The sequence below is a fragment of the Sus scrofa genome, chromosome 13 (assembly GCF_054392235.1).
Source record: "Sus scrofa isolate SSC_HxYL_T2T_F1_AM1 chromosome 13, Sscrofa_HxYL_maternal_Yorkshire_Landrace_v2.0, whole genome shotgun sequence".
Lineage (NCBI taxonomy): Eukaryota > Metazoa > Chordata > Mammalia > Artiodactyla > Suidae > Sus > Sus scrofa.
In genome coordinates, this window is record NC_139395.1 from 115,490,746 (window position 1) to 115,514,917 (window position 24,172).

General features: G+C 42.4%; 1 protein-coding gene across 5 annotated transcripts in view; it reads left to right on the forward strand.

Moving 5' to 3' along the window:
• The window catches only part of PPM1L (protein phosphatase, Mg2+/Mn2+ dependent 1L), a 336,602-nt gene extending 317,671 nt beyond the window's left edge, over positions 1-18,931 (forward strand). For all 5 annotated transcript variants that reach the window (XM_084987490.1, XM_021069737.2, XM_084987493.1 and 2 more), the window contains 2 exons: positions 9,238-9,399; positions 13,344-18,931. In XM_084987490.1, the coding sequence (XP_084843616.1) occupies positions 9,238-9,399; positions 13,344-13,690 (509 nt within the window). In that variant the 3' untranslated portion in view covers positions 13,691-18,931. The remainder of the gene's footprint in view (positions 1-9,237; positions 9,400-13,343) is intronic.
• The last annotated feature ends 5,241 nt before the right edge of the window (positions 18,932-24,172 follow it).

The window sequence follows — 24,172 nt, forward strand, 5'->3', positions numbered from 1 at the left end:
AACCATGAAATTAATTTTATTTACCATTAAAAGATACTGGAGTTGGAATCCAGGTTGTGATTGTGTAATTAGAAATTAATTTCAGGAGCACGTTATCATCTGAACTAAATGTCAGCCATAGTTATGAGAAGTATGTTAATGAGCTTCAGAAAAGCTTGTGTGCTTACTTGTACCTCAAAATAGTCACGCGAGAGAGGAGAGATGAAGGCTCCAGCAGCAAGAGGTCCTGCTGTGCTTTTCTGAGACCCCCAGTGCATGTGATCAGCTTAATAGACTCTCTTTAACATGTTCATACTTAACTGAAAAGGAGGGAAGAGAAAGGTGACTACAAGCTACACTCAAATACGAGATAAACATTATTATTACTGCAGTTGAAATGTGAAAGTTGAAGAATATTTCAATTCCAGAATGGTATTCAAGAACATCAAATGACACATCTATGTTTCACCTTTGGTGAAGCATGAAAATTTAAGGACTACTCCATCAGATTCTAAAATCTTGAATGATGGCCTCTACCTCCTTCCCCAACCTCATAAAATAAATAGTTTTTCTTATTTAGGGTGGCATACCTCATTTGTGGAAAAGACCTTTCTGGCACTTGGACATTTTTTCTTATTTCTTCTAGTCATTTACTAATTACTATATGTTTACTGAGGAGGAGCCCAAGTAGACCTAAATCTAGAGTTCAACTACCTAACACTAGGGTTTGAAATAATAGAAATTGTCAGCAAGCTTCGCATCAGCCAGTATCAACCTCAATGGCTGATATTTTTACCTACACAAATCTCAGGAGAAGAAAACTATAATTCGTAATAGATCTTTTTCTCACAAAATGTTATTCCCACCACTCTGCATGTGATAAGAAGCTGAGGCAGATTTTGTGCAAAGGGAGACACAAAGAGGTGCTACTGGGGTGGGGGAGGGAGGGCTCACATAAGCTTCCTTCCCCATACAGTGTGTCCTATCACCACTTCCTCTCTTTGGAAACCCACAAAGATAGTTTGCCCCTCTAGTACCTCAGGGCTTGGTGGAAGAGGGCCTTCATGTGTTCTTAGTCACACTCAGATGTGGCCTCATCTGTGCTGCTGTCAATACTTCACTCTTCCAGGTTGGACTCTAGGGCTGCTTCCAGTCTTTGTATGAAGTAGCAAACCTCTAACACACTGTTCTGCTGAAATCCCTCACTGGGTAATTCTCTCCTCTGGGGTCTTCTCTCCTGGGGTGGGTGGGGCAGGGTATGGCCTATTAAGCAGGGTTGTCCACATGGCTGTGTGTGTTTGACCACATGCCCTAGGAGGCACCGTCCACACTTTGGTCATTGTCAACATGTATTATGACCTTTCTATGACGATGGTGGTAAAGTGTCTTAAGGAAGAGATACCTTTTTCTAGTTTGCACAGAAACAGTAACTGTGGGCTGGCCACAGCCTGCTTCAAGGTTGAAAGCAACGTTTAGGAAACACACTGGATAAGTTCTGTCCTTCACTAGCTGCACGACCTTGGGTGAATCCCTTAATCTCAGTTGTATCATCTGTAAAATGGGGATACCAGTGCCTTCTAGGCTGTTAAAGAAATTCCCTTTGCCAAGGACTTGGCACAGAGCCCGGTGCATGCTGAATGGGTGGGACATGGCAGCTCTCACCTGTCACTGTGAACACATAGATTCTTTTCCAACCACTTTCCGTGCAAGCCTCTCATGGCATAAAATAACTTTCCAGTTCTCGCTATGAGACTCATCACAGTGGAGCACCTGACTTACAGCATGAATTGTTAATGAGTATTAATTCCATAGCCTCCTTCTTGTACAGAGTTAGACAGATGTGTTAGGTGATTCTCCGGCCCCAGCCATGCACATTATTGTAATTCTAAAGGACCCACCTCCAAGAGAATTTAGAGCAGGGGGTGCGAGGCAATAGATGAGAGAAAAGAAATAAAGAAGGAAAGATTAGAGCTTAGTCTCTAGTTTTCCAGACAATGGATCATCCCAAATAGGTCTGTCTCTGCCATGGCATTAATTATTGCAAGACTGGTGAACAGGCTCTAAGCAGGTCAAGCTTTGGCAGACCTAGACATTGTACAGACAGGGGATGGGGCCTGGGAGTCTTATCTGTGAGCTGCCTGGGACTCTATCCGTGTTTCAGGGCTCATCACAGTGTTGGCTGCGGGAGGTGGGGGCTAGAAGCCCCTGCTGACAGTGATCTTATCATTCCCAATGATGCTTTCATTAATGACTGGCTCTGCCTGCTCTTTTTCCAATATGCTGCACACCAATATAATTTCTGTCAGTTGCCAGGCCCTGGTGTCATCTAGGCCCTGGAATTGTGTTATTGAACTAACATTCATTGTCAAACCTTTTCAAGATAAACCTATTTTTCCTTATCGTATAAATGGGCTGATTCTCCTGTGCTGTGTATAATAAATGGCTTTTAAGCGGTTGTAACACCTTCACTGAAATATTCATTCATTGTCTCTCTCTCTCTTCCCTTCCTTCTCCCTTGTCACTTCTCCCCTGCCCTCCCAATTTTTTCTCTTTTCCTGAAGGAAAAAAAAATGGCAGTTTCCCTGATTCTCTTAAGAAAGACTTTGTGTCACAGGGGGCAGTCACTGTTAGCATGAGCAGGTGTTTGGTGCAGTCATTGGGAGAGCATCTGCTTAATGAAGCAAGGCTCCTAAGTCACGTTAATTGCCCTAGGCTTTCTCCACTCTGCCCAGCCTTCCACCCCCACCCCAGAAAAAATGAAACTACAGTGTCACTCATGGAAGAAAATGTTGCAGTAAGCTGAACTTTCATAAAATAAAGATTCTCATGACTCCAATTTTTAAATCATAGCTGTGTGCATATGGGAAGAGGGGGTGGGGGAGTGCAAGGGGTGGAGGGTGATGTGTTTTGACTGGCACTTGGGGCAGGGTGTTCTGCTCTGAGAAGACATGGTAGATGGCACTGCTGAGAGATGAGGTGGGGCTGTGCCAGGGTTGCCTGAAGGCAGCTGAAGCTCACTAGTCTGTCACTGAGTCATTGATGGATAGTCACTGATGGTCAGATCTGAATCTGAACTCAGACCATCTATCCACAGTGGTGCTGTCATCATTGTCACTGCTATTCCTCTGGGCCTTTTTCCTACCTGTTCTGTCCTGTTATCATGAATTTTAAGTTCCCATTTTTTCTGTTTTATGTCTTGAATACTTTGCTTCATGTAGTGGATATGCTCCTGAAATGTTGGGAATAAATTGTGGTTTTAAGTAACACTAAATTCATCTTAATAGAAACAAGCATAAGAAGAAAACAAAGTAGTCTAAAATCCCTCCACCTAGAAAACCCTGTTAATATTTTTCAAAAAGTAAGGCTATGTATATTTACATGATTACATATATTTACATAGTATGAAGGTGTGGATTGTACAAATACTAAGGAAAACAAGAATTTATAGAACAACATGAAACGTGTTTGCTTTCTGAAGTACAAGCTGAGGTCAGAAGCAGACGCAGATTGCCCCTGTAATGACCACCATGATGCACCTTTATTGCTTCCCAAGGTGTCACAGCTTTGGACATTGGTGAGGATGGAAGCCCTACCCATGTTGCATGTGCATTGAACCAGGATCCTGGACTGGAGGAAAGAGCTAGGGACAGGCCTGGGCTGGAACTTCTTTCCACTTACAGCGTGTCTGTGAACGTGGTCATACATGTACAGGAGGGTCATTATGTTTTGATCAATGTGTAAAATGTATTTTGCTATAGCTGCCTCTCTCCCTGCTGCGGCAGTAACTAGAAGGTGCTGTACCATGTGGTATTGACCTGGATGGATAGACTCAGAGCAGGAAAGAGGGAGTTTAGCATAATGCCACATCAGGTCCAAGGAGAGAGTATGTGATTGTCTGTCCACTCCTCTGTGAATTTGATTATTCAGCACATATTGAGGCCTGCCATGTTCCAGACCTTAGCATTACTGGAGGAAAGACAAGCAGGTGGTATCCTTGCCCTTGTGAAGTTCACCTTGTACAGAGGAACAAGGACATTAAGTAAACTGTTTAAAGAAATAAACAAGATATCTACGTAATTTTGTGTCTGGAGGACAGTAAAGAAAACAAAGAGGAGATAAATCCTCTATCAGAGAAGGCCTCTGAAAATGTCACACCTGAACTGAGACATCGCCATGTGCTTTAGTCAGTGGTAAGGTCATGGAAATATGCGTGCAAGGCAGGGGGAACAGTGAGTACAAAGACACCAAAGGCTTGGCATCTTTGGGCAGCAGAAGGGAGGCCTTGAGCAAGGGAGAGGGTGGTATGATATAACACTGGGCAGGATAGAGGGAGCCAGACCATTGCAGGACCTGGAATGCTGAAGTAGTCTGCTGGCTGCAATGGCAGTAGCTTGGACCAGAATTGGTACAATGAGAACAAGAGGATGGGAAGGTTTTTTGTTTATTTGTTTTTTGTCTTTTTAGGGCCACACCCACAGTATATGGAAATTCCCAGGCTAGGAATTGAATCAGAGCTGTAGCTGCCGGCCTACACCACAGCCCCAGTAACGGCAGATCCAAGGCACGTCTGTGACCTACACCACAACTCACAGCAACACCAGATCCTTCACCCACTGAGCAAGGCCAGGGATGGAACCCGAAACCTCATGGTTCCTGGATTCATTTCTGCTTCGCCATGACGGGAACTCCCCGGAAGGGGTTTTTTGCTTGTTTGTTTTTTGTGGCTCGGATCTCTTTCCTGGCATATGGAATTCCTGGGTCAGGGATCAGATCCAAGGCACAATTGCAACCTACACCACAGCTGCAGCAATGTCAGATCCTTTAACCCAGTGCGCCAAGCCAAGGATTGAACCTGCGTCCTGGGGCTGCAGGGACTCCACCCATCCTGTTGTGCCACAGTGGGAACTCTGGGAAGGGCTCAAGATGTGTTCTAGGAGTTCCTGGCATGGCTCAGTGGTAACAAACCCAACTAGTATCCATGAGGACATGGGTTTGATCCTTGGCCTTGCTCGGTGGGTTAGGGATCCAGCGTTACTGTGAGCTGTGTTGTAGGTCACAGATGCAGATCCCATCTGACATTGCTGTGGCTCCAATTTGACCCCTAGCCTGGGAACCTCCATATGCTGTGAGTGTGGCCGTAAAAAGACACACACACACACACACACAGATGTGTTTTAGAGGAATAAGAGACAGAACTTAATTATGGATTGAATCCCAGAAATGAGGAAAAGAGAAAAACCAAGGATGACTCCTAACTTGAGCAACTGAGTGGACTGTGGTGCCCATTTTCTGAGGTTTATAAGTTAAATAATTTGCCAGACCTCACTCAGCTAGGATATTGAAGTCTAGTCTGTGAATTTGCTTTTTTAGTTTTTTTGTTTTTGTTTTTTTTTTTCTAAATCTGTGAAGTCAGACTCTTGGGTTAAATTTCCAAAATATCTTCCAGATTTTCAAATAAGTTCTCATCTAGATTAAATTATTAATATAAATACAATCCTGAGGTTCAAGTAATATTGTCAAACCCTGATGGTTTTGATATGGAGTTCCCATTGTAGCTCAGTGGTTAACGAATCCGACTAGGAACCATGAGGATGCAGGTTTGATCTCTGGCCTCTCTCAGTGGGTTAGGGATCCAGTGTTGCCATGAGCTGTGGTGTAGGTCGCAGACTCGGCTCAGATCTGGCATTGCTGTAGCTCTGGCATAAGCCTGCAGCTTCAGCTCCAATTCAAACCCTAGCCTGGGAACCTCCATATGCCTCAGGTACAGTCCTAAAAAGACAAAAAAAAAAAAAAAAAAAAAGTAATATGATAGATAAGTTTGTCTTAAAACTAATAACCAGAATCTTGGATGTTTTTGGGTTTTTTCCCTTGCACATACCAAAGAAACAATGATTTTCTCCTTTCCTCTGAGGCACAGTGTTTTTCTGGAGTTTCTCAGCAACATGGTAGTTTGTGCTGTAAGATTTGATCATAAACTATCTCTTATAATCCTGAACTAAGACTGCAGAGCCCAAACAATGAGCTGTTTACAGTGAAGCATTATCTTTTGTTTTCAATCATGCTTGGGCCTACACACGGGACACAGGCAGCTTTCTACAGAAAGGGAATGGTGACATTTCTGTGATCCTAAACACTGCCTACAACTCTAATTCCGCCATCTGGGGCTCACCCACTCTGGCCAGGTCTGAGATTCTATTGCTAATACAGGCAGCTCCCACGTTCTCAAAGCAGTACATTCCTGAAATCCACATCCGGAGGTAGATTTTATTAACCCACAGAGACAGTGGGATTGTGTTCTTGATGGGAATTGGCAGGCCATGAATCTTAACATGTGAGAGAAGCAAAGCAGCCATACTCCAAAGCTCTCATCCAGAAGCCCTGCACTGAACTATAAGCCCCTGGACCAGTGAGGAGACCACAAGGAACCAAAAAATCCAATGTAAAAAGCCTTCAGCAGTAAAGACATTTGGTGACTCTGGGAACAAGAACAGGGCAGTTCCAGGCTAGCTTGGCAGTTCTGTGATGCTCAGGTCCTCACCCCTCTGCCACCCCTTCTGGGGATCTGACCCTGAGCCATCACCTCTCATAGTGCAAGGTGGCCAGGAGCCACACGAGCCACACTAGGCTGAAGAAGTGGGTCATTTTTTGCATCGTGTCTCTTAGTGAGAGAGAAAGCCTTTTGCAAAAGCCCCAAGCACACATCTTCTTAAGTCTTCATCCCTGGGGCACCCAGTGCCTCTTCTCTAGACACCAGGACATTATCCTGGACTTTCCCTCCTCTCCTTTATTTCCTTATCCTCTATGGCTTATTCATTCTGGTCTTAAATATCTGTCCCCTACCCTCCATCCCTATGTTTACTGCATTAATTCAGATCTTCATTAACTCTACCTGTTGACCCAGCTTCCAGTTTATCTTCCACAGAGCCATTGATGTGATCTTCTAAAACACATATCTCATCACATCACTGTCCTGCTTAAAACCCTTCACTGGTTCTTAATCACATATACAATTATACAATTAAATTTCCTTCCCCCCCCCCCACCAGGTATAGGAATGACCTCTCCTCTCTTATTTACTATTTATTTTTTAATTTTACTCTTCTTCTTCTTCTTTTTTTTTCCTTTTTAGGGCTGCAGCCACAATATGGAAGTTCCCAGGCTAGGGGTCAAATCAGAGCTATAGCCACTGGCCTAAGCCACAGTCACAGCAATGAGGGATCCAAGCTTCATCTGCAACCTACACCACAGCTCACAGCAACGCAGAATCCTTAACCCATTGAGCAAGGCCAGGGTTGAGACCCTTGTCCTCATAGATCCTAGTCAGGTTCATTACAGCTGAGCCATGACAGGAACTCCCCCTCCTCTCTTTAAAAAAAATGCTTATGTGGCAGCTCAGTAAAGCTAACGATGGATGTAGAGCTGCTTTGGCTGGAATGGGGGAGGGGAGGGGACTCATGGCTCATCCAGGTGAATCCCTTCACCTTCCTCACACAGAGACCCCAAAGCCTTTTCTGGATCCCAAATGAAGTGCCTAGTAGGGGTTGATATGGACCTTAGGAGAGTCAACAAGGCTAATGGTGTGGATGCAAGGGTGATGGAAGGAAAGGTCAGGACTAAGATCTCTCAGAGTGTGCAGAGTGAGAAGGGGAGGGGGCCTTGGGGAGAGAGACAGGTCCAAGAGTTATGCTGATATAATGCCCCCAAGCCATCAGTACTCAATAACATGGTATTTCCAGTTCACCTTTCAGACTTGAAGCATGTGTCTTGTAGGAGAATTCATGCTCATTATGTCACACAGGCAAACACAATCAGATGCTTGAGCACAGAGTGACAATGGAGGAAGACCAAAACACAACTAATAACAGAAACTGAGAACAATGATTTCCAGTCATACAAATTGTTCTTCTCATGCTTACATTTTCATTCTTACAGTTTTTTTTTTTAAGTAAAAGATTTGCCAATTGCTTTGATAATCCCTGAGATCAAGTCTTTTTTCTGCTCACAAAAGATTTTCATATCAGAAATCCTGAGTTAACCAACCTTTCATGTGTTTCCATTTCTAATCAAAGCACCTTTGATTTAAATAGGCTTTGGAATGGAATTTTGAATACAACTATAATGGCCGAATATGCTCATTTCTCACCCCGCTCTTAAAATGAACCTGTATTTATTCTTCTTATCTACTTAAGAATTCAGTCTCTTTGTTGTTCTCTGAAGATAAAGAGCTGTTTCAGAAGCAGTTTACATTCAGTTATGGAATGTGACCTTTTTAAGGAGGAGGTTAAATAGTAATGGAGATTAATTGGTGAATAATTTTAACAAGGAAAGGCATTAGCAATTTGAAGCAAGAGCTTAATGGGTTGTGCATTTCAGCAGGTATTTGCATATTCACTGACACTGTCAGAAGCCAGGAGGAAAAAGGACAGGGGCTGTACAGAGGCACATCAGGCAGGTCATAAGGGTGGCCGCCAGTCAGATCTGTCTGTCGCTCTATTAGCTTTTATCCATTCTCCTTCCAAGAAGGTGTTGAGGAGAGAGTGTTTGTTCCTTGTGTTTTGTATGGGCTCCAGGCAAACAGCTCATCACTCTTGCTCCCCTTCTGACTGTGACCACCCCCAATCCCCACTTCCTGTTGACCCAGGCCTCATTTCTGTCATGGAAGTAGGTATTCCTGCTTCTGCCTTTATAGTTGGCCCCCATCACACCCTGGAGCTGACCTGTTTCTGGCCACTGGTCTTTGTTGTCAGATTTTTAGAGCTATTTTTATAGACTGCTCTCCACAGCTCCTCAGAGCACCATAGGCTCTGGTTGTTGGCATCTGTCTCTTACTGGCCCTTCCAGGCCCTCCAGCTGAGATCACCCAACCCACATCCTCCCCCCTTTCAACTGGGCCTTCACAGAAACTAAGCACCAACAAGGAGCAGAAAATAAGTATCAATTGTCTGAAGCTTCAAACGGATCTGATTCTCTCCTAATCCTTTTAATTGTGCTATGCATTTAAATCAAGGGTAGCAGAGACAACAGCAATTTGGGAAAATGATAATGTTATCCTAGCCCATTTCAGTGACACTCCAACATTGACTGTCAGATCTGATCAGTGTTGTTGAAGTGAACAGCCATCATTCCTGGAGTGGCTGAAGATAAATTCTCACCCAGCAGGAGCAGTTTTAATGACTGAAGAATCCAGGAACCATGAGAAGCAGCCTCACCTTAAAGCACCACTGACCTCCTGCATCTCCTCTCTCTTCTGTTTTTCAGGCACAACATGTTTGATTGCTCTGCTGTCAGATAAAGACCTCACTGTGGCCAATGTGGGGGACTCACGTGGGGTCCTGTGTGACAAGGACGGGAACGCCATTCCTTTGTCTCATGATCACAAGCCATACCAGCTGAAGGAAAGGAAGAGGATAAAGAGAGCTGGTGAGCTGGTGAATGCCTCAGAGGAGTGTCTGCTATCTTGCTCAGTGGATAGGGCAGCTTGATTTGAGAGTCCCGGGGGATAAGATGTTCCTTTACCCAGGGATGAGTAGATGAGTATAGAGGCTGCTGCTGTGACAGCTGAGACTGACTTTGTAACATTTCCTATCCAACAAATGGCCACTGAATTTGCTATTCTTCATTGCCAGAGATTCCAAAAGAGCCAAAAAGCCCCTAACTTAAAAGCTAATGAAATCTTTGAGCCCCTGCTGGCCATTCCCCGCTTCCCTCCCGCTGTGTCAGACTACCAAATGAACCACAGAGCCAATACCTCTGTGCCATGGCTCTTGCCATCCCCAATGTCTAATGGATGACAGCATCCTTGTCCTTTAAGACTAGGTTTAAGCATGTCCTCTTGAAAGCCTTCCCTGTCACACTGAGCCAAAGGCTTCTCCAGTCTGGGTTAGATACCCCTTCGGTCTGGCCCCAGCATTCTGCGTGGACCTCTTGGGTCACCTTTTACAATGTTTGGATGTACCTGTACTCATCTGTCCTGCCTTCCTGACTTTGAGCTTCTTGAGGCAGGAACTTGGTCTGCTTATCTCTATACTCCCAACACCAAATTTAGTGCCTGGTTTAAGTAAATATTTTTTGGAGGGGAGGGGAGAATCCCTTTTTCGTTCATTTTTTCAGCATGTAGGTGCTGCGGGTACCAACTTACATTCTGGAATTGCGTTTGGGTGTAGAAAATATAGTAGACAGGAGTTCCCATCGTGGCTCAGTGGTTAATGAATCCGACTAAGAACCATGAGGTTGTGGGTTCGATCCCTGGCCTTGCTTAGGGGGTTAAGGATCCGGCATTGCCGTGAGCTGCGGTGTAGGTCACAGATGCAGCTCGGATCCCGAGTTGCTGTGGCTCTGGCATAGGCCGTCGACTACAGTTCCAATTAGACCCCTAGCCTGGGAACCTCCATCTGCCGTAGGAGTGGCCCAAGAAATGGCAAAAAGACAAAAAAAAGGAAAAAAAAAAGAAAATATAGTAGACAGACACTAACAATAAATAAATAAGTAAAAACAGGTGAATTATCTAGTATGTTACAGTGTTAACTGCTATGGAGAGACACAAGGCAGGTCAGAGGATGGGGAATGTCAGAGGTGGTCAGCACAGGCCCCGCTAAGGTGACGATGAAGACTTGAAGGGAGATATCAGTTGATGATTACATTTTCATAATTCAATTTTGGAGGGTGGGAGGGTTTCTCATCTGCCTCTGCAGGGGAGGAAATCCTTCTGTCCCCAGGCTGACAACCACAGTATGCAGCCTCTGTGTGACATGCCAGGTAGCAGGCCCTGCAGCTGGAAGGAGCTCCTGTCACCTGCATCTCTGCCCAGGAAGGGCCCCTGCTGACTGGGGGAGCCCGCAGTTTGACTCTCTCTACACACGTCAGCTTCTACCCAGAACCTAATCAACATTTGAGTTTTTACAGTAGGAAGCTATAACTATTGAGTCTGAAAGTGTTATAATCTCCTGCTTCAGTGACTGCTTGGGATGCAGAATAATTTTAATGAAAGCTTTGGGGAGCTTTTCTGTTGATGGGATGGAGCAATGATTTAAGGAGTTCCTGTTGTGGCTCAATGGTAACAAACCTGATTAGTATCCATGAGGACGAGGGTTGGATCCCTGTCCTCACTCAGTGGGTTAAGGATCTAGCATTGCTGTGAGCTGTGGTGTAGGTTGCAGATGAGTCTTGGATCTGGCATTGCTGTGGCTGTGGCGTAGGCAGGCAGCTGTAGCTATGATTCGACCCCTAGCCTGGGAACTTCCATATGCTGCAGGTGCAGCTCTAAAAAATAAAAATTAAAAATTAAAAATAACAATGATTTAAGAGCATCTATTAAGCTTTGATGAACTTCCCTACTTACAAAATAACATCTCCCCATGGGTCCACTGTGACCCGGGACTTAGGATCCCGTTAGCCTGCTCTTGTGTGAACACAGACAGGGATGAGAATACAATACACCTGGAAATGTCACCTTAGCATCCAGCGCTCTCTTCTGAAATGTCACCCCATTTTATTCTCCCTCCTCTTCCCTGTCCCTCCCCACCCCAACAATGATTACAGAAGCAAATCTGGGCACCATCTCCAAGGAGGTTAATCCATCTGCTGTGTCCAGGGTGTATTTTACAGCAGGTCTTTATGGATGATGATTGGTTTTACTATCTTTGTGTGTGTTTTCTCTGACCTCAGCCTTCCTTTCAGACATCTATGCCCCTCCTGCTTTATGTGACAATGCACTGCAACCAGTCTAGGCCAAATACATGTTGGTCCTTCTGTCTCCATCCTTCTGCTGTTTCTAACATCAGTGATGTCAGCTGCCGTTGACTGTGTGCTCACTCTGCTGGGAACTAAGCCAAGCACTTTATACACACTTTTTCTTTCCCTCTTTCTCTTATGAGACTGATAATGTTACGCTTATTTTCCAACCAAGGAAGTTGAGCCTTAGCGAGGCTTGTGTGCTCAAGGACACATAGCTAGTAAACGGTAAGATCAGAACTGAGGCCCAGGACAGTCTGACTCCAGAGCCCACACTCGTGGCCAAGAGACCACACTTCCTGGAATGTTCTCGTACATCCCTACCCATGGAAGTCCTCCCCGTCATTCAAAGCCCAGTTTTAATGCTCACCCTTCCCTGATCATCACAACCAGAAATCTTCCCTCTCTCCTCCATCTGCCTACAGCATTTAGCAAGTACTAGTCTCTCCCTGAGAGAAAACTGTTTTGTGCTTGTAGCTATTAATTAATACATGTGACTTTTCCATCCTGCCAGACTGTCTACTTCTTGAGAGAAAGTCTGGACCTTGTATAACTTTAGAGTCTGAAAATTGCCCTGAGTGGAATATATATTTAATAAATATCTGACAAACAATGCGTAAATGTACAAAACTCTAGCTCCCTTAAAAAGATAGATAATACTATGGAGTTTCCGTTGTGGCTCAGTGGTTAACGAATCCAACTAGGAACCATGAGGTTGTGGGTTCGATCCCTGGCCTTGCTCAGTGGGTTAAGGATCCGGCGTTGCCATGAGCTGTGGTGTAGGTTGCAGACACGGCTCGGGTCCCTCGTTGCTGTGGCTCTGGCATAGGCCGGTGGCTACAGCTCCGATAAGACACCTAGCCTGGGAAACTCCATATGCTGCGAGAGTGGCCCAAGAAATGGTAAAAAAGACAGAAAAAAAAGAGATAATACTGAATGAATGTTATATTCAGGCACTGTGCCAAGTGATTTATGGGGAATAACTCCTTTATTTCTCACAACTCCTCAATGGAATGGATAATATTATTGTCCCTGTTTTGCGGCTAAGGAAACCAAGGATCAGAGAGAGGTTCTCATCCAAAGTCACATGTAGCTCCAAGTAATAGAGCCAAGAATCAAATCCAAGCTGTCTGGCCCAAGAGCCTAAGCCTTTAACGACTGTGCTAAAATACACCATTCTTTAATCCTGATCCTATTCAAGGAGCTGTTTTGAGATCAATATAGGCACATCCAAGGGTAGCCTCAAGCTAGTGATGGGTCCCAGTGGTTTGTCTCTGGTACCATCCATCTGCCACTGTCCCCTGATCCCCACCCAAGAGTTCCCTACTGTCAGTCACTGAGCTGCCAAGATGTCCTTAAGTAAAAATGGATGCCCTAACCCAACCATACCTCCTACCATCAATATTTATATTTAGTCTTATAGGTCTTTAAGATACCAAGGATAAGTGCCTGAGGATCTACTGGTAAAGCATCGAACCTCAAGCTCTGTGGCAGGAATGCTGCTCCCCTGGCAGTGCCTGGGTGGGGTGAAAGGAGCACAGGCAGTAGGTCAGCCCTTCATACATGCACCCGGACTGCACCAGGGGTGTGAGAAAGCGGCTGGTCAAGCTAATGGGATCTTTCTATCTTTCCAGGTGGTTTCATCAGTTTCAACGGCTCCTGGAGGGTCCAGGGTATCCTGGCCATGTCTCGATCCCTGGGGGATTATCCGCTGAAAAATCTCAATGTGGTCATCCCAGACCCAGATATCCTGACCTTTGACCTGGACAAGCTCCAGCCCGAGTTCATGATCTTGGCGTCAGATGGCCTCTGGGATGCCTTCAGCAACGAAGAAGCTGTTCGATTCATCAAGGACCGCTTGGATGAACCTCACTTTGGGGCCAAGAGCATAGTTTTACAGTCATTTTACAGAGGCTGCCCTGACAATATAACAGTCATGGTGGTGAAGTTCAGGAATAGCAGCAAAACAGAAGAGCAGTGATCCCTTAGGGGTCACAGCTGCCTTAGACTAAAGGACTTTCAACACACTGGTCTCTTTTAATGTAGTGAAAGGTGTGGGAGTTACAGTTAGGATCATCCATCCCAGATACCGGATTTCCCCTTCCTGGCCATCTTAAGTCTATGTGCTGTGATGAACAGAGGCTGCTCTTGGCCAATGTAGTTGAGAGGCTGGAAAATGGTTTCTTTGTGTTTTCCCAACTCTTCCATCCAATGTTCAAAAAAATATATATAGCTATAGATTCACATGTATGACGTGAATGGCATATGTGCCATATAGTCTCCTTTTAAGATTGTTTTCAAGATCCCTAAAAGGGCCCTCCAGGCATCAGACTTTGTGTCCTCTCGTTGGAGCAGTGAGCAGAACAAACCTCCTAGGAGACCGGCTGCAGGGTCACCTGTGAGTCGGGGGTGAAAGGCAGAGCTGTCCTAAGAATGCACTGTCCTCCTGAGCCTAGGTTTTCTGCTCTGCGGCAGCCAAGAAACAGATCTGGACATGGTTTATTATTCTGTGGCTGCTCTTGGAGGCTGAGGGATGTGGGGAGGATGTGAGCCGCCTGCACAGCAGAAATAACCTTTCCCCCACTTTCCCTTTATTAGTTCAATAGACTTTGTGTACCACCTGACCAGTCTTTGTGCGTTTATCCTAGTCGTGCATGACCTTAGCCTTTTGCTCACACCTTACCTTATGTGATAGGCAGCTGTTAAACTTTACCACCAGACACCACAATTTCTTACATTACCAAGAAGTGAAAAAAGCAAATCTCAATACCATAATTCCTTCCATCTTTAAGGGTAGATAGGAGAAATAGTGGCTGAATCAGTCACAGTGGCCCTTGGGAAGACTGCCATCTGCATTGGGAGAAAAGGCTGGGGAGTTGGCCTTCCTGAATTGAGCTCCAGCTGCCCAGTTTTGTGCATTTTTCCCCCTCTCCTATTCTAGTAGCTTTCAAGCATCTCTCAAGCAGTGTTCTGAGAAGCAGCAGCCTGGCCTAGAACTGCATGTGTGTTCCCTGAAGCCACACTTTGGAATTCGGGTGGTAAACTACTGGTCTTCTACTTGACAGTGGAGAGGCAGCAGTCTTTATCAGTCAGCTGCAAATCACTGAGTTATTTGGGAGCCAGACTGGCTTCTTTTCATTTTGTATCACCAAAGTCATGTTTCCAATCTCAGTATTTTATGATTACGTTAACCTATATGCTGGGTTTCCCTGCTGAGGTGGCTTAATGGCCAAACAAGATTTTCATTGCATCCCCATCCCTCTGTGCCTGAAATGCCAGAGTGTCTGCTTGATTTTGTCCTTCCAGAGTGGGCATTTGTCGTTATAGCTTCTCAAAAGCCCCTGATCACTGGCCACCTGCCCGCAGTGCTGCTTCCCAGCCCTTCTACAGCTGTGGAACTTTCCTGAAGCAGGTTCGGGAGGATGAAAAGATTCTGTGGTGGCCGCCAAGGACTGTAATCTGTCTGGACTCCTCCAAGCACTTAACCTTACTTTGACTGAAAGAATTAATAATGGTTTCCCAAGAGATTTGCTTACTTTTGTAAACTGCAGCATTAGAATTTACACTATTAGAACCTTGCTGGGGGGAGGGGGTTAGCCACAGAATGTTCTAGTACAAAATACCTGCCACCATGTCAGTTGGAGTATTTGCCTGTTGAGAGACACTGACCATCAGGATGTGTGTATTTGTGGTGGGGGTAGAAGGGGAATATGGGCAACATCCCATTTGTGATCAGTGATGGGGCAGTCAGGCCAGGTGGCCTGAGTTTGCTTGGTGATTTGGGACGTTCTGATTCTGGAGACATACCAAAGCCCACCTTCTAACTGGAGTCCAGGAATAAGCAGTATCAGCATGTTACAATACACAGTCAATTTTCCCTTTTTGTTTTTAACCTAACCCAGAATTCATTAGCAAGGGAAAGATATTTTAAAATCCTGTCTTTATTGTTATTGTCTAAAATGAAGACGGTATGGTTTTGGTGATAATGACGAAAAAGAAGACTACTAAATTAGTAGATTAGTGTTTCTTTGCCCTGCAAAATGTCTTAGCAGCTGGTGCTGAGTGCAAGACTTTCAATCTGATTGCGCTTCCCAAGGCATCTTCTAAACTTTGCTTTGTAGAATTCATTCATTTCTGACTTGTAACTAAGTAGGGTATATATTTTTTACTCCCTTTCTGCTTCTTTTTCTCCCACTCTGGCTTGTGGATTTTTAAAAAAAATAGAAGTTCTAGGCAAAATAGTAGCAGTTTGACTCATAGTTATGTCTAAAGTCAGGCTACTCTGTTCACTTCCCCTGTGCTCCTGGAGTTTTCCCTCCCAGAGCCTCCTCCAGCTGGGGGAGGAGGGTCTGCAGACATCACCCCAGGATCTCCAAGGCTCATTGGCCACTCAGCTCCCATTTCCTAGGGACAGGGAAGGTTGAGACGCCTTAGGGAAATTGATTTGAGAAGTTTGCATGTGAAGCTTTCCTAAACAGCACTGCCGAAGCTTTGGAGTTGTCACCCAAGGCTGCCCAGTCTCCCTAGCTCGAGTTCGCATTGCCAATAGCCCCCATGGTGCCAAATTTTGGAATGGTTTTACAGTCTTTTAGAAATGAAGCTGGGAATGAATAGTCATGTGCTTCTGAGCCCTTGGCAAGATGCCAAGCCCAGGGCTTGATTAATGCACTGCTCTCCTGCTGCTCCGCCAGTGATTTGTACTCTTTAAAATGGGTTAGTGTTGGGGGTGGCGGGGGGGAGGGGGGAGGCAGGGAAATTTTAAAAAATTCATTGTATCTGCAGTTCTCTAATCAAAGGCATAAATAATACTTATATGGAAAGCTCCATAGCTAGTTCCCAAGACCAGCATTTATGTCACCTGGCCACCTTGCCCAGGGCACTTAACGCTGGGGTCGCTGTTCTGATACAACATGACTGTACACGTTACTGGTAACCAGTGGCTACTTTCTAGTCCTTGCCTTGGACTGAAGGCATTGTCCTCTAAGATCTTGTCTATGTGATGAGTATTACAGAGAGTGTTTTATAGAGGTAGGATCATATGTGATTTGGATAATTGAAAACTGGTCTTCTTTGATACAACTGTTATGATTTTAACCCACATACACCTTGTGCAAACAGAACTGCGCGAGAGATGACATCATCAGTCCTGTCTGGGCTGATTCTAGGGAGTGGATCACAAGATAGAACTGGATCACTGGGGTATCTGGCAAAACATGAGGGACTCACAGAGGGAGTAATCACTTTTTCCTTTGCCAGGTATACCTGGATTTTCCTGATTATTTTTTTACCCCCTGAGTTGTTGCCGGATCTAACTCTCTTGCAAATGTGAACACAGAAAGTTTAGAAAAGGCAGAATTTCATTGTACACTTGAAACCGTAGGAATACATACTCTGGATAAAGTTTTATTTTCCAATGATCTCAGAAAAATTTTTCCTCCTTTGGACCCATTATTAGACTAAATCTCTTAATATTCCCCCCAGATTGCCTTGGCTCATCACACCAGCATCCCTAATCCAGCTCTGCAGAAATGTCACAACTATTAGCTACCCATGCCAGGGCCTCTTTTATTGCCTCTGGATTAAATTGTTCATGTGTAGACTTTTAAGTTAACTAGCTAAACACTGCGGGAGTAATGGAATATAATGTTTCCCAAAGTGTGTTCCACAGAATACAAGTTCCAAAGATACTCTTTCAAACATAAGTTTCCAGGGTCAAATGACTTTGGGAAACATATTGTCTTAGAAAAGTTAGTGCATGTAAGCACATCAAGGGTTCTAATTTAAACATCCTGGGGGGGGGGAGCGGAGAGAGAAAACCACTGCAAATGTGATTTCAGTGTTATCCAGATAAATCTGACCACAGAAACTCTTTTGAGTAACATCTGGTAACATTCCAAGGAGCTTTTGTTCCACAGGACCCACCCTGACAAATTCTGGCACCGGAAATATTACTGTTTTCTCATTTGCTATGACTCATAGTACTTGCAGTACAGTTTGCAATTCAGAAGAATTAGTCCTTTCACGGAAGAGGTTGCTTTGTTAATGAAAACAGTATTAAGAAATAGTATGATTTAATAATGACCATCAGCAGCCTCATATTGATGGTAGAAGCCCAACTTGAAACTCTAAACTGAAATTCCCACTGTGGCACAGTGGAAATGAATCCAACTAGAAACAGTGAGGTTGAGGGTTCAATCCCTGGCCTCACTCACTCAGTGGATTAAGGATCCAGCATTGCTATGGCATAGGCCAGCAGCAACAGCTCCAATTCGACCCCTAGCCTGGGAACCTCCATATGCTGCGAGTGAGGCCCTAAAAAGACAACAGACAAAAAAAGAAAAACTCTAAACCTCAGTTCCTTTCTTTTTATGTGAATGATAAGCAAGAGTCTTGCCACAGCTAGAGATTTCTCAAATTCGTTCCAAGAGCTTTCAGTTGCTTTTTCAAGGTTATCTTTGCTTTCCAAATGGAATCAAAATAAATCTTTTTACATTTTATCACTATGTGAGAGTGAAAAAAAATTTTTTTAAATAAGAGAAAAGGGGGAAATAGCATATTTGGTATTCATTTTTAAAATCCTAACTAGATTTTTAAAAATTATGTATCCACTATTTACTCATTTACTCTCTTATCATTCATGCTAAAATTCCTGTGCCATGTTGTCCCTCCTTTTAAATTTTATGATACACGTAAAATTAGGTTTGGCAAGTAATTTTTTGCCTAAAATGTAAAGCTTGACTGTAACTCCATAATCATCACTCTCAGCCTAGGTAATATGTTTGGACAGCTCTGAGAGATAATCCCAAAATAACAGATGAAAAGGATCTAGTCAAAAACATGGTACCAAGTGAATCTGGGGTAGTCATTACCTTAAAATTACATCCAATATTTTGGAATATGGTCTCTCTCTGGTTGTTATCCAAAATGGTATAAACCTGAAAGTAAAATCACTTAGGCTAGGTGGCAGATTCCAAATGGCAAGTGACAGTTAATACTCTAAGGTTTCTATTAGATATGTGATTTTAAACTTGTTTTCTAATATGTAACTTTATTTGCTAATTCTTAATAATGTTGATGCTTTGTCCATTACTTTTTTATTTTTACCACTGTTAAGCTGGAAACTTTAACCAAGAACCCTTGGTTATGGTCATGTTTGTGTTAAGTAATAACCACACCATCATTTGTACAATCACTTCAATAAATCTAAGTTAAGGACTTTGAAGAGAGCATGTAGTCACTGTTCATTTTAACAGATCATCATAGGCATTTGTGTAATTCTAAACTCCACCAAAAAGTAAGCAAGTAGCAAAGGTCTAGGTTATATTTAAAGATGTGGTTTCATTTAGTCTAGAAGACCTATAATCTGGCATTAGTACCACAAAATCCCCTCTGACATTTGACAAGTCCAAATTAATCGCAAACCCTCTTAAGGACCAGAGTCCCTAGATTTGAGTGCAAGCAGATTACTGTGAGGGCCCCCATGGCAGACTGGGGGGAGGGGAGAGGGGCAGGGCAGTCTACCTGAGTCACTCACTGCCTCTGTAAGAGAGGGACCATATACCAGCCACATCTCTCATCACCTTTCATCACGAAGTATTTCAGAGGATGAATGTGATGTTATGCATCATCTCAACATATTTTTACATGTTGTGTAATTTAAATGCAGTGCATAATTTTAAATGTGTTTATGCAGAAACAAAGGTAGAAGTAATAGTCAAGGGACTGGAGAAAAAAAAAAAAAAACCTATAGGACCCTCAGACACTGAGAATGGAAAAAGTGGGTTATCAAAAATTCGGATTATTAGACTTTCACCTGTATGGGTTGTATTTAATAGCAATTGCTGACACCTTCATGCTGATCCATAGTAGAAGGCAGTTTTTCCCACTTTTCACCTATTCAAATACAAGGCTTCTCATTTAGAGTATTGTCTAGTGTTTTACTTAAATGTTAATAAGTCCAATTCTAAACCCCCTTTTTATAGGACTGATGGAACAGATAGAATAACATTTAAGAAAAATAGTTCAGATTTTTTTTTAATTGTAAAAGATGCAAAATTAATTTTCAGTGTGATCAAAATCAGAATGTAAAGAAAAGCATTTTCAAGAAAATATACAAGACAAAATAAGAATAATAAAAAAGGAAATATTTAAAATTAAGAAAAGATTTTATTATAGCATGAATCATGCTTTCTGATATTTGTGTTCTTTCTAAAGTTAAGGAGACGACATTGAAGAGAATGAATTCTGATTTGTATTTGTAAAGTTGTAAAATTACAGTCCTTTTCGCAATCTTTCCCAGTGACAATGTATCCATGTGATCTTAGTTACTCCTCTTCTAAACCACTTTTACTGTCCTAGGTTCTGTTTACTTTCCAAATGCTAAGCATGGTTTTACCCTGAATCCTTAGAATTTGTGCATTTTAGAATTTTTTTAAATAGTAAGAGAGACTAAATGATAGACCTTCCATTTTAGAGTACCCCCATAAAACCGAAGTCAGATAAACATAGTCACGGCTACAGCTGGGGATGAGTTTTAAAACTGGTTATTTTCTAAATGCCAACACCAATACCAGAGAGTATTCAATTTAAAGCAGACAATTTCATAAAAACCAAGCACAGAATTATTTCATGTTCCTGCTTCCTAGAGAGTTTTCCCTATAATAAAAAAGGGCATGTTTGCTCATATAATTTTGAAAATTCCTGTGGAAATGGTGCGTTAGACATCTCTAACCAAAGAGAATGATGCCTCTTGTGCACATTTTAAATTCCCATCTATCTCTGTTAGGCAAAGACAAACAGTGACTACTCAGTGTAATAATGAAAAGGTGTAAATCCTGCTACATGGGGGAAAACTAGAACCGCCCCTGATTTAGGCTCCTAGACTATAACCAGACTATATTTATCATCTTGATTGCTCTTTTATCTCTGCATATATTCAGAAAATGGAGTAACAAGAACAGAAATGGAGAAGATCCAGTAACTTCTGCTCTTATTTTAGATAGTAGTGTTTGCCTTTTAAAAATCTATTGGAAATACATGTTCACATTGAAACAATGACATCTGCATTATCTATACTTTACTCTTTCAAATACTAAAGCAAATGGTTTTGACTTACAGCACTCACACAACTTCAGTTAAAATTATGGAGCTGAAATCTATTTTGCAATGCCTCAACCTTCCCTTGGTCAGCCAGGAAAAAGAAAATAAAAGCAAAAGAAGAAAACATTTTAGAGTTTAGAAGAACAATTATTCTAACAAGTCTGAAAAACAGTAATAGTATTTCCACAACATGCCAATGTGACCTATGTTCACATACATAATTCCTAACTACTAAATGTACAATTTTTAAATATATGTGTGACCATCATTGCATTTATAACATATTGATTTATATTATGAACAGATTTAATTGTTATAAGTAAATCTGCTTGTATATTTTAGTCTATTATTATTATTACTTTTTTGAGTTCTTACCATATGCCAAGTGTATAGTGTCTGAAAGGAGTATACCTAGAGGTAAGCACTCAGGCACCATCCCCACCTTGACACTTACAGCTCAGTGGAGGCTTCACAGATACTGCAATTTTTAGTATTGGCTGAATGGGGTAAAAATTGGCATCTTTCATGATCTTTTCTAATGAATTTAGATATTTAAGGACAGGGCAGAATTAGAGTCATTCTTTCCTACACTTAAAACACAGTGAATTGTCAAAGATTGGGAATATCTTGCCCCCACCCAAGCAAATTGCATCAGATAATTATTCCACGTTAGATCATCTAGTTTCCCAAGGATGGAGTTGGGGAGGTGAGATAGAGAGCCTCTGGGGACCAGGGCAGGGGTCAAGCTGTCCCACTGGGGAAGCCTCTGCCCCAGTGGGGCAGCAGCCATGCAAGCGCTCAGTGGTGGTATGATCCAAGCCAGGGTATGGCTCCCTGTAGGATTCTCTAGAGAAAGGAGAGAACTGCAGCAAAGGAGACCAGGGAACAATGAGAACATCTCTCCATTGCCTGTTTTTATTTTTGTTCCCAGGAAGCTACGTCCCAACCTCATGTCCCAAAAGAGAACCCAGAACTGAGAGTGTTTACCATTAATGTTCCTTGATTATGTAAATAAGTGAATTTAGTATATAGAAAATTAACATATTTCAGGAACACTATTATTTCTTGATCTTAATTGTGAAGACCAGATGCCAGATTTTTTTAAATCATAAATTTGGCAGCCATTGTTACTTTTAGACATTTCAGAGTCTAGGCACAGAATTCAAGTCTTACATTTTGAACAAATATAGCAACATCTATTTTCTGTATGGAAAAGCAAAACTGAATACCAGACTTGTTTTTAACCACAGAAGCCAACACGTCTTTCTAAATTCTTTGCGTGGTCATCTTCCCTAGATGTGTCTTTCGGCTTATACCAATTGCTTCTTTATCCAAGTAATATTAGCTATTGATAAATTACGTTAGAATCCTATTGAATCGGAATAATAGTGAATAAGAGATTGGGAATATCTCACTGTGATCAGAAGTGGAGTTTTTGTTGTTTTGTTTTGTTTTTAATCAAGGGATCATACAAAAGGAAATGCACATTAAGTCAAACCTGTTCGTGATTTGGTGAAATTAAAACCATAGGAGGAGTTCCCGTCGTGGCGCAGTGGTTAACGAATCCGACTAGGAACCATGAGGTTGAGGGTTCGGTCCCTGCCCTTGCTCAGTGGGTTAACTTTCCGGCGTTGCCGTGAGCTGTGGTGTAGGTTGCAGACGCGGCTCGGATCCTGCGTTGCTGTGGCTCTGGCGTAGGCCGGTGGCTACAGCTCCGATTCAACCCCTAGCCTGGGAACCTCCATATGCCGCGGGAGCGGCCCAAGAAATAGCAACAACAACAACAACAACAACAACAACAAAAGACAAAAAAAAAAAAAAACCATAGGAAGAGTCCAGTTATTAAGGAAGGAAAGGAGGGTTGGCAGAAGTAAGGGAACAAACCTCATGTAACTGAGAAGTATTTTTCATGAATGGTGTATCTCAAAAGGTCTGCTCTTGTTCCCTGATGATTTTGAAACAGTGATTTTGCATATGCTTTTATCACACCTATTTCAACATTAAGAAAAATGTTCTTCATATCAGCATTTTCTTGCTATTTTAAATTCATGTTATTTTTTTATTAGAAAAGAAGCAGGATCCATAATATATTAGACAATGCTTTCTTTTATGGATTTTCCAATTATATTTAATAATTAAATCATAGGTCAAAAGGACTGCTCAAATCAATCAGGCTAGATTTCTAGTAAGTTGGTGCCTGAAAATTACCTATAAAAGACAACAAAAACTTGGTAAAATCTCATTACGCTTGGTACTCTTTAGAGGTTTTTATACCTACCAGTCTATATTTGTCTCTAAGAGACATTTGAAACAAAGTTAAAATGTCAATTTGTTGTGGAGTTCAGGGCATATGGCAGTACTGGCACGGTCACTCAAGATGCATGTTGTGTCATTCAGGTCCCTTGGATGTGTGCTAGGGGTAGATTTAGCCTTGTAGAGACTAATGTGTTCATTTAATCACTGATTCTGTGTTGTTGTATATAAAATGAACAGCTAAAAATTCACCCTTGATGACAAGATTAAAGCAAAAATTAACACATTAAAGTTACTGGACTTTATACTGTGGACTGCTGCTATTCTTTTTCTTTTGGTTAAACTCATTTTATGTTCTCATGTCTGTGCTGGAACTTTACAATTTCTCAATGTGAGTTGGAGTGGCTGTTGTGTTGGGATTCCATATAGAAAGCAGAAAAACAATTCATGAGCCATGGATAAGACTTTTAAAAGCATAAACAGAAGCAAGAGGTGGGGGGTTTCATGACTATCAGACTTGGAGCACTTTTCATTTGGAATAGGAATAAGCCCAGCTCCTATTCAAAATAAAGGAAATTTTAAAAATGTATACAAATAGATGCCATCAAAATTTAGTGTTAATGCACCTTTTACCCAGCTTTATGCCACGACAACAAAGTTTATATAGTGTAACCACTATCAGGTGATAAGAGATGAGCTATACACATATGTGAACTCCAGCAAAATGGGATGACACCTCTGAGAAGAGTGTTCAAAAGAGAATATCCATCTGCAAAGATCTTCACAAGATACAGGAACAGTGTGGAATTTAGAAACAGAGGGAAATGGATATATGTATACACATGCACACATATAATACTATTTTTAGGTATTCTAAAGATGTAAACAGAGCTTGGGACCTAGAAAAAGAAGAAAAGTTAATCACCAGATGGCTGATTTTGGATTGAGCATAACAAAGAAAAATATGCCTAGTTTTGGATTATCTTTCTCCTTTCTTTTAAAAATAATATTTGATAGCCAGAGTAGAAAATGCAGTCTGCAAATTCTGGTTTTCCATTTCTTTCTATGGATAGAAATTTTCTAGCATAAAAGGAAGGGTGTCATTAGAGAT